General features: G+C 37.0%; 1 protein-coding gene across 2 annotated transcripts; it reads left to right on the top strand.

Annotated features, from left to right (window-relative positions):
• The first annotated feature begins 626 nt into the window (after positions 1–626).
• Positions 627–8,390, top strand: LOC131771229 (neurogenic locus notch homolog protein 1-like). 2 transcript variants are annotated; one of them, XM_066172778.1, is made up of 11 exons: positions 627–699; positions 1,543–1,796; positions 2,291–2,369; positions 2,779–2,829; positions 3,149–3,199; positions 3,907–3,972; positions 4,452–4,574; positions 5,179–5,441; positions 5,862–5,976; positions 6,072–6,394; positions 6,881–8,390. In XM_066172778.1, exons 1-11 carry the CDS (start codon positions 639–641, stop codon positions 7,067–7,069), a joined length of 1,575 nt encoding a protein of 524 aa, XP_066028875.1. In that variant the 5' UTR covers positions 627–638; the 3' UTR covers positions 7,070–8,390. The 2 variants fall into 2 exon arrangements, with proteins under 2 accessions (XP_066028875.1, XP_066028874.1); XM_066172777.1 differs by having other exon boundaries at positions 2,291–2,375.
• Positions 8,391–9,628: the final 1,238 nt, after the last annotated feature.

Genomic DNA, 9,628 nt, shown 5'->3' with positions numbered 1-9,628 from the left:
CGTCTTTTGTGAAGAATTGTTTTTTTTCGCCATCACAGATTAAGACTGACAAGTACTTGTATAGAGATATCTGCTATGAGAGCGAAATGGTACGAATTCCTATAAGGACAGATTTACTAAGCGCGACTTTATTGTAACCTGCTATTTTCATTTAATTGTTAAATTAATGATCATGATCAAAGTGAAACCATTGCAATATTTAATCTTTTAGTAGTTGTCATCTTTTTCGTCATGTTTGCAAACCACGTGGTAAAACTCATGCGCTAAAAGCAAATTAGATCAAATTCGATTTGGGGAAAACCTCCTGATATATCGCACAAAAGAGCGAAGAGCTCCAACAGGGATTTCACTGGAGAGACCATTTCTTATTTATAGCCAGTGCCAAGGCAATACAATTTTTATATTCATATTTCAATAAACTAAATCAAAAATTAAATGTTGTAACACATATTGCATATCAAGAGGACACCACCATCTTATTAATCTATTGTGTATGGTAGTTTGTCACTATAGCAGCATTTTTTCATTGGTAAATGAAAATGCAATTTGATACAAAGAAAAAGTGTTTTAAAACAAAGTCTTTGAATTAAGCAGGTAGAATTGTTCTCAAGACTGGTCCACATGCTTTCTTTCTCAAGATGTGTCGCCTCATTTTTATTCTACAGCTATACTTTTGCATAAAGACTGTAGCTCAAGACGGTATGATGCGCTTCAAATATTTAACCAACTTTTGTGTTGAGTCGAAATACAGCTTAAATTCGTATTTATACACGTTAGGTAATCGGAGTTTTAGGAGTCTTTTTCGCAGAGAACCCGGCTTTAATCATGGGAAATGTTTGACATCAGTTAGGGATTAGCTTTGAACAGATATTTTAAGACTGAATATCATCGCTGTGGAAGCAGAGATCGTCAACAGAAGATAATCTATGATGACGCACGTGTCCTTTCCACAAACAAGAACTTTTACTCGTTTCAGGAAAAGAAACTCATAACTTAACTGCCCTTAGTTTTAACAGTTGCAGTCACATATCAAGCTACTACCACTTCTACTTTCTTTTTCTTGCTTTTACGTTTTCATTATTTTCTTGATATTGAGAGTATACACATTGCTTCTTCAGTTAAAAATCATGTAGAGAATGCATTTGGGTTTTTTTTGTGTGTGTGTGTGTGTGTGTTTGAAAAGAACAAATTTAACCGACAATAGCTGAACATCATCTTAGTTTGCAAAAGATGTAAAGTTTGAAATTGCGACGGTCAATCTTCAAAAGTATTGATTAGCGTGAGATAAAAATGTAATGAACATGTGCCCCGATTTTATATACTTCCACAGCTTGAAAGAGCCACTACAAATAACTTAATTTTTGGCTATTGTTTGTGTATTTTTTAATTTTTTTTAATCTATGTTTTGTTTATATAGATATATTACTAGTTTGGTTTGTTTTGCTTTCTTTTGCTTTGATTTGTTCTGTTTTGTTTTATTTTTTTTATTTTTCATGAAAATAAGGGAGTGTGAAAAATATCAAAATTCGCGAATCTTTGCAGGTGATTGTCGTATTCTGGAATTTAAGCCGGATTTGAAAGATTTTTCTTTGCAAGGTTTCGTTATCAAGAGCTTCGAGGTACAAAGAGAAAGTGACTGTAAAGCGAGGTGCTTTCAGGAACACAACTGTGTTTCTCTCAATATTGGTCCCTCGGGAAACAATGGAGCTTATTTGTGTGAACTGAGTGATTCTGATCATGAGATGCACTCTGAGGCGCTCAAGCCAAAAGATGGCTTCACCTATCACTCGACTGAGGTTAGTTTCACTAGCATGATGGGAAATAATTCTTCCAGCCTTATTTTGCATAGAAAATTTATTGAACGCGTTCGATATGATATAATGGAATCAATATATAGCGCGTTTGCTATCATTATGCATGTAATATATATATATATATATATATGTTTTTTTTGTCATATTTTTCACTTTAGCATAAACTTCTTTCTATCCATTCGTATGCATCGTATCGTATGTAGCTTGCCGGACTTTAGAGCACTTTACAGGCCATGTTAGGAAATTTGCGAAGCTCAGCGTAAGACCTCAGTAATTTGTTAAAACAAATGGAGCGAACCCATGACAAACAAGTACTTCGAATTCGAACAAAGCAGTGGTCATCGCAGGTTAGCTAAGATCTAAGCGATTGCAGAGTAGAAACCTGTGGGGAAAAAAAAATCAGGCTTAGACGGGATTCGAGCCTATTCCTCCCAGAAACTGGTTGGTTGCTGCATGGTTGTATTTTAAATTTTTAGAACACTTGTGTGAAGAATCCCTGCCTTCTTCATCAGTCTTGTCAAAATGGCTTCACGGATAAAGGCTACCGGTGTGTAGGTAAAGGTAACATGACTCAGCTATTCTTAATCCAGTAAAAGGTGGACGGTAAAGCTGCCGAAGCAGAGCACTTAACGATTTTTTTTTGGCAAAAGATGGCGGAAATGTTAAAACGAAATAGAGGAAGCTTGTGCTTGATAACATTGCATCCTACATAAAAACACGTTGAATAACAACAATATCGATAGAGAATATAAAGAGCGTTTTTGTATCGAGTGTTACGGAAAAGCAGTCTAGGAATATTTTTTCTTGAATTGCCATTTTTATCTACCTTTGCCTTACATTTCATTTTTTTTTTCGGTGACATGCTCGGTTAAAAAAATTTTCATGAAAATAATAATCATAATAATAATGATAAAGAAGTTTCCTCCAACAGGTTCACCAGTTATTCCTCATTCTTTTTTTCCAGAGTTGCCCAATTCAACTCCAAATGAGCCAAAAACCTCTACAAACCCTATTGGTAATAGAACTAACTGTTTTCTATATCTTTGTTATTTTACTGAATGTGAAACTTATTTCTCCTCGGGATGTTTCAATTTAGTGGCGTTCAATAGATAATGCAAATACGGGCGACGTTGTCGCCTGAAAAGGATTGGGAATAAATATGAAAATGGTTATGTTTCATAATGGAGCTGGCAACATCAAGATGCAACTATAGTATTGAATTTCATAGCAAGGGCGTATTCATCACGATAAATAAATGAAATAATTTGTTACGAAATCAAGCGGCTTCTTTCTTTCTTTTTCTTTTTTTCTTTTTTTCTTTTTTTTTTTTCTAGAGTTGCCCAGTACAACTCCACATAAGGCAGATACCTCCACGAAAATGAACGGTAATACAGATTCTCTGTCAATAAATATTGAAGCAAATATTTTGAATTGCATGTAGCCTCCCTTTTCCGCATAAAAAAAAATCGATCAATTTTCATTTCCCCCGAAGAAGTCGCAATGACCTCCATAAAACATTTACAAGCTACCTGTTGTAAAAATAACCACATTTATCATGTCACTTGTATCATAACATTTTTGTCGCTCCTTTTGTTAAAGAATGAATTGACAGCATGCAGCAATTAACAACCAGCAGATTACGAACTCCAGATTTCTATTGCTTGATAGTTGACGAGAAATAAAGACCCAACTAAGCTGCCGGCTTGTTTGACACTTTGTTTACTCAATCAGTCGAATTATGTATCACCAATGTATTATTTTCCTTTCATCTAGAAACTCCAAGTCCAAATTTCTATTTGAGCAACCGGTTATATTTAACCCTTCCAGTTTGAAGCCAGACAATTTGAAGGAGATATTTTCAATTCACCCTTTGCTGCTTATTCCTTTTAGAGTCTTCCAGTTCGCTTGAAACCCTGCCAAAAACTATCTCCACGAAGCCAACTGGTAATACCATCAAAGTTCTCTTGCACACACTGAAAAATAATGAACTCTCAATCCCACTTTTGTTTTTTCTGTCTTTTTATTTGTCAATCTATTCCTTCCTTTGTTTCTTTTACTTTATTTTCTCTCATTGACTTTTTTTTTTGTCCAGTGTTACCACCAACGGTATCAAGTACTGCTGCTTCGCCTACCATAGTCGTTGGTAAATTAAAAACAGGTATTACATTTTTTGTCAATGTTGCTCATAAAAATTGAATTTAGGATGAATGCACCTTGCACCAACAGTGTAGTATTGCCTCTTTGGGCTGTTTTGTGGGTCTGCATGTGGGTCTCACTATAGTCAAGCCTCCTCTTATGCGTAGAAAATTAATCCTAAAATGGACATTTTTCGGTCCTTTTTTGTTAAAAAAGAAAGAGATGCAGGACCCCCTTGCAATACCATATATTGGGAGGTGGGTTTTGAGAAATTTGAGTAAGTCACGATAGAATTTACCTGATCAACCCTGAAGGCTCTGCTATAGTCTTAAGATTCCCCCCCCCTGCCCATTAGCAATTGATTGGCAGTTAATTGACTTATCCTCACTCCGCTTCCCTGAAAAACATGTAGTTCCCCCAAAAATGATCCCACACCCCCACTTACCCCCCACCTCCTCCCTGGCGATAAATTTTTCCTGACCTGACAACTTTCCTTTGAAGATATTAACAAGTGCACTAATGACAGCAAAGTATGTGGTGTGAATGCGAGGTGCATAAAGACTGATCACTCTTATGGCTGCACCTGCAAAGAAGGAGTCACGAGAGCTGGAGGGTTTTGTTCAGGTAAATTGATTCTAAAGCATCAAAAATGTGTTTCAAATGCCACCAAATGGTTACTTACTTCTTTGAAAAACTAGAAGATAATGGATTAGAATAAGAAGTACGAGGGACTTAAAGTAAAATCAATTTTTGACGTAAACATAGAGAATTTGAAGGGGAAAAATTCTTGATTTCGCTATATTTGGCAAATGGCGAAGATGCTTGCTGATAAGTGGGTAGAAATGCTTTTTAAGTTTTCTTTTGTTTTAGAATTAATTTGCTTATCTTACACTTTCTAAATTATTGTCAGATAACAAAATATTACAAATCTGCGTCAGATCATATTCATATTAATAGAACGATTTTAACTGTTTATAGAAGACAATAGTCTGACGAAATATCATTACATTTACGTCTCTATAAAACATCTCCACGCAACGAACAAAAAAAAAATACCTACAATTAGACAAAATAAAAACGTTATCTACCAAGATCGATTCTTAAAGAGAAAAGTTGTGCCCTCTGGTGCTCGAGGCTTGGGATATAGTTCTATCTAGGACGACCTTCCCCTTGACAAGTGACATATATTCAACTGTGAATATAAACCAGATATTCAATGCTTAAACAGATGACGAATGTCGCACCATTATTTTCCAAACACCAATACACAACAAAGTCATAGAGGGCAATGTCATCAGAACTGAAGAGGTTTCACATCAGGGGAGCTGTAATGAAATGTGTTATATGGAACCTAGCTGTGTGTCCATGAACTTTGGACCCAAGGTGGGAGGAAACTTCACCTGCGAATTGAATCAGGATCATCCTTCGAAGGGAGACCAAAGCCCACCTGTTCCACAAAGTAAAAATGGTCACATTTATCTCGCTATTGAGGTAAGATGGGCGATTTCTTAGTCAGCTGTTTCCTTCTTTTAAAGTGAGTAAGTTTCTCAATAAACTGTGGTGCTGTGTCGGTGGAGGAGGAGGCCTGGTAATACAAGATAAATTTCCCTCTAGGGCTGACGGTTGTAGCGTAAGTACATCGTGAGGGCAAAGGGCAAAAAATTCACACATTTGCAATGCTTTTACGAAAGACTAACGCTTCAAACATCAGCATTAACAACAAATTATCCAGTAATTCCCATCTGAAATTACTCGCGCAAGGGATTAGGAGAAAAGGATTATAACGGTTTTCTATCGGGTGCGATGATTGGAAGGCATATGCTTGGTATTGGTATGATTTGACTCTTTAAGAATCTCGAAAGTCCAAGGATGATAACAAAATAAGGGATAATCCATTTTGTCTTTAAACAGAATCCCTGCAGCAGCAATCCATGTTCAAACAATGGCACGTGTCAAGCTGGATACACTGATAAAGGGTTTCGCTGCAAATGTCTTTCAGGGTTCACTGGAGCACACTGCAATAAAGGTAGATACAGAACTGTAAGGGGGAATTTATGATATCGAATGATAGTCGTAGAGTATTCTGAGGGATAAAAATTTCCTCTTTTTCTTTCTCACCAGCTTGCAGCTTTGACTTTGAAGATGGAATTGGTGGATGGGAAATGACAGGCACAGCTTTCATTCACCAACCGACATTTGGTGACAATCCAGCAGAACGTAACAGAGAAAGCGCCCAGCAGCAAGGGGACTGGTGGATAGGGGGGTTGGAGTATCGACCCAGTGAGAAAGATGCCGCAGGACGGCTTAACCCAGATGGTGCCGATCTACCCCAGGGAACTCTCATTTCTCCTTGTTTCCGTATCGTTGGCAGAGATATCTCGTTTCTCATCGGTGGAGGATGTACCATCAGTGATATTCGTGCGGAGCTTATTGTCGACAACCAGGTGAGATTACTTACTTTGACCATCATGTTTCATTTGATTCTTTTGAAACAGCCTGGGTAGATTTTTTAAATAATCAGAGATTTGGCCTTTCCAAATTGCGAAACTATTTTGAGCTTCGCGATATCCATGAGATTTGTTTAGGTTGCAAGAAACTATTTACAAGGAAAAAATATATGTTAAAAAATGAAAATCCAAACGTTTTCGACATTAGATCATCATCAGGATAAATGATGGTTTCCCTGAAAATAGCTCATTCTGAGTTTCCTCAAGAGAGGTTCCACGAGGGAACCGAGCTCGCATCTGGCGCACATTGAACATTGCAATCAGTACATTCAATACGGTAATGTCTTGATTTCATTGATGTCTTGATTCTAATGATAGGTTGCTCTTGATTTGAATAAATGTATGATACGGTCATGACAGTTATATCAGCATTCATCGAAACAAAGGTTTAAAACTGTTTGCTATGTTTGTGGTTACTTGCAGGTTGTCAGAAATGAGACAGGCCACTGTTACGAGACAATGTACCGTAAGAGCTGGGATGTAAAAGAATTCATCGGACAATACGCGCAAGTCAGACTAGTTGATAAGAGATCTGGTGGTTGGGGTCACATTAATTTTGATGACCTTAAAGGAGATATCATTTGTCCTCACCATTTAGGGAAAAACAACTGAAGGGAAAGTAAGGGCACAAAGGATAAGCGTTTTTCAGGTTTTTGCAGATAGTCACCTTGTGACTATACAGTAAGGTTTAACAGCTTTTGATGTTGCATGCTTCTTTTGAGGAGCACTTGCTTTGTGTTAGCATCGATAGGCACACTCACTCTGTTTATAGCAACAGTAGAAAAGTCTTATAAAACAATTTTATGCGCGTGGCAAACAATGTTACACATATCATCCACTTATTATGTTGTATTACCGCGACATTTTTAAAAAATGAAAGTCTTTTGCTGTAGATGCTAGCAATCATATCTTAGAATGCTTCTTTTTTGTTGTTGAAATATCTGTTGAAGCTATGAATACTCAATATATTCTCTTTGAAAAGTCCATAGCTGTAAAAACTCCCGGTAGATTTTGTTCAGGATTATAGATTGAAGTCATTCGAGTAAGCTTCCAAAGGCGGTTTTTCAAAATTGCCAAACTTATACTACATTTTTTAAGTGCAATCCATTGCAATCAGCACACGCACCATATAAGAACTGATTGCGACACACAAAATTCCTTTCAATACATTTATGCTACCTACGTCAGTGTCGATGGAAACAAGGGTATAAAATTTTTTGTGCTTGTCATTACGTTAAGGTTGTCAGAAATGAGGCAGGTAACTGTTCGGAAACTATGTACCGTTAGAGCTGGAACGTAGAAGAGTTCATTGGTCGACACGTCCAAGTCACACTAGTTATGTCAATGTAGCATGTTTGGGTAGCATTTTGCATTAATAAAACGAGGTTCTTCATTTGTTCTTAGTCTTGGAAACTTCGCGAGATCTTGTATCGGACCATTTTGATTTTTTGCATTTTGTTACTTTTACCTTCCTCTCTGTTGAACTCAGTTCAACCAATGAATTCTTGTACAGCTGTGAGTCTCTTCCTTGTAAGCAAAACTCTTGGATCAAAGTTGCTAAATTGTAAATACTAGAATTTTAAATGTTTCGATGGGACGAGAGCCTACTTCCTGTTAGTAATATCTTACGAAACGTGATTTTAGCTCATACTGGCGGGAGTCAAAAAAACCTGACACAAGTGTTACAGAGAAGCACAATTCTGAAATAAAGAGAAAAAAAATTGTTTGGTCTACAGAGTTGGAAACAAACTGTCATTTGGGGAATGAAGTTAATTCGATTAAAACGTCTCCAAAAGTTTACATAATCGAGAGAACTTTATTACATTTTCTTGTTTGCCTCCTCGGCAGCGTTCATATTTGGGTCTTGTAGTTCTTAATATTCGGTCAGTTATACCATAGCATATTGTAAGAACTGATCAGTTATCCCCTGAAAAGCTATCGGTACTTCATTATATATTAGTCTTCCAAATTTTCACAAATGAAAAGATATTTAATTTTATCTTTTTAGCGCAAGTATCATTTTAGAATGTATACATCACAGTTTGGTCAATCGATTTTAACCATGGAAATACAACATTGTAATTTTCATTTTAAATCTTAGTGAGGAATATTTACTTGAAACGTGCATGCACAGAGTGTGCTATGAGTGAGGCAATTAGAATACAGAAACTTTATTCCTAAAAAAAATACACTCTAAAACATCGAAACTTAGGACTTGTATTCTTCTGGTTCATAATTTCATCCCTTTACAATGAAAGCTTTCCAAACCTCACTCCATTGATAGCTTTGCTTCGGAATTGGAAAAAATACAATAAAACGATGGGTAAACCAAATGATGTCTTCGTGACCTGGACCATGTAAAGACATTTTTTAGCGTCCGTTTTTTTATGTCGTCTTAAAAGAAGAAAGACCCGCCAGTACACTATATATAAGATCAAGTCGTTCTGTCAAGTGAGTTATAATATACGTGAAAAAGTTACGCGCTTCTGATTGGCTAAAGAGGAGTCCAATTTTTTTTTTTTTATGTAAACCGGAGCAACGTTGTAAAACGTGTGCAAATTACAAACAGAGCGCGCACCATCCAAATTTCGTCTGCTTGATTTTTTAAATGCTTTTTTGAAGTGAATTATTAAAGAAATAAAAAGCGCGCCGAGTGCATTTTTGAGTTATATAAGCAGGCGAGAATTTTTAACAACACGAGAAAAGTGCGGAGGAGCACGAGCCGAAGGCACTTCTCGAGTGCTTCTTATAACTCAACAATGCTTGAGGAGTTTTTTTTATTTCCTTTAAAAGAATGCCTCGTGAATTGCGCGCGCTCGTACCGATGACGTAGGCTGCGTGCATATTAGAGTGATTTAGCAAGAGGACGGGAACGTCATTTCAGAACGAGAAAGCGCGCGGATAGTCTGGACACAACTCTATTAAGGCATTAGGTGTTGGCGTTGCCGTTCTCCCCAACAAGTCCAGGACGTCATTACCCTGGTTTTCCCGTCGCGATCAAAACGTTTAGGATTTGCGTAAATTTTGCGCTTATAAACGAGATAATGCTGTTTGAAAGAAAGGATGGCAGCACCCAGCTGATGCCGACCCACCCCAAGGAACTCTCATTTCTCCTTGTTTCCGTATCGTTGGCAGAGATATCTCGTTTCTCATCGGTGGAGGATGTACCAT

The sequence above is a fragment of the Pocillopora verrucosa genome, chromosome 9 (assembly GCF_036669915.1).
Source record: "Pocillopora verrucosa isolate sample1 chromosome 9, ASM3666991v2, whole genome shotgun sequence".
NCBI classification, from domain to species: Eukaryota; Metazoa; Cnidaria; class Anthozoa; order Scleractinia; family Pocilloporidae; genus Pocillopora; species Pocillopora verrucosa.
Note: the sequence above shows the minus strand (reverse complement) of the source record. Positions and strands in the feature narration are given on the sequence as shown.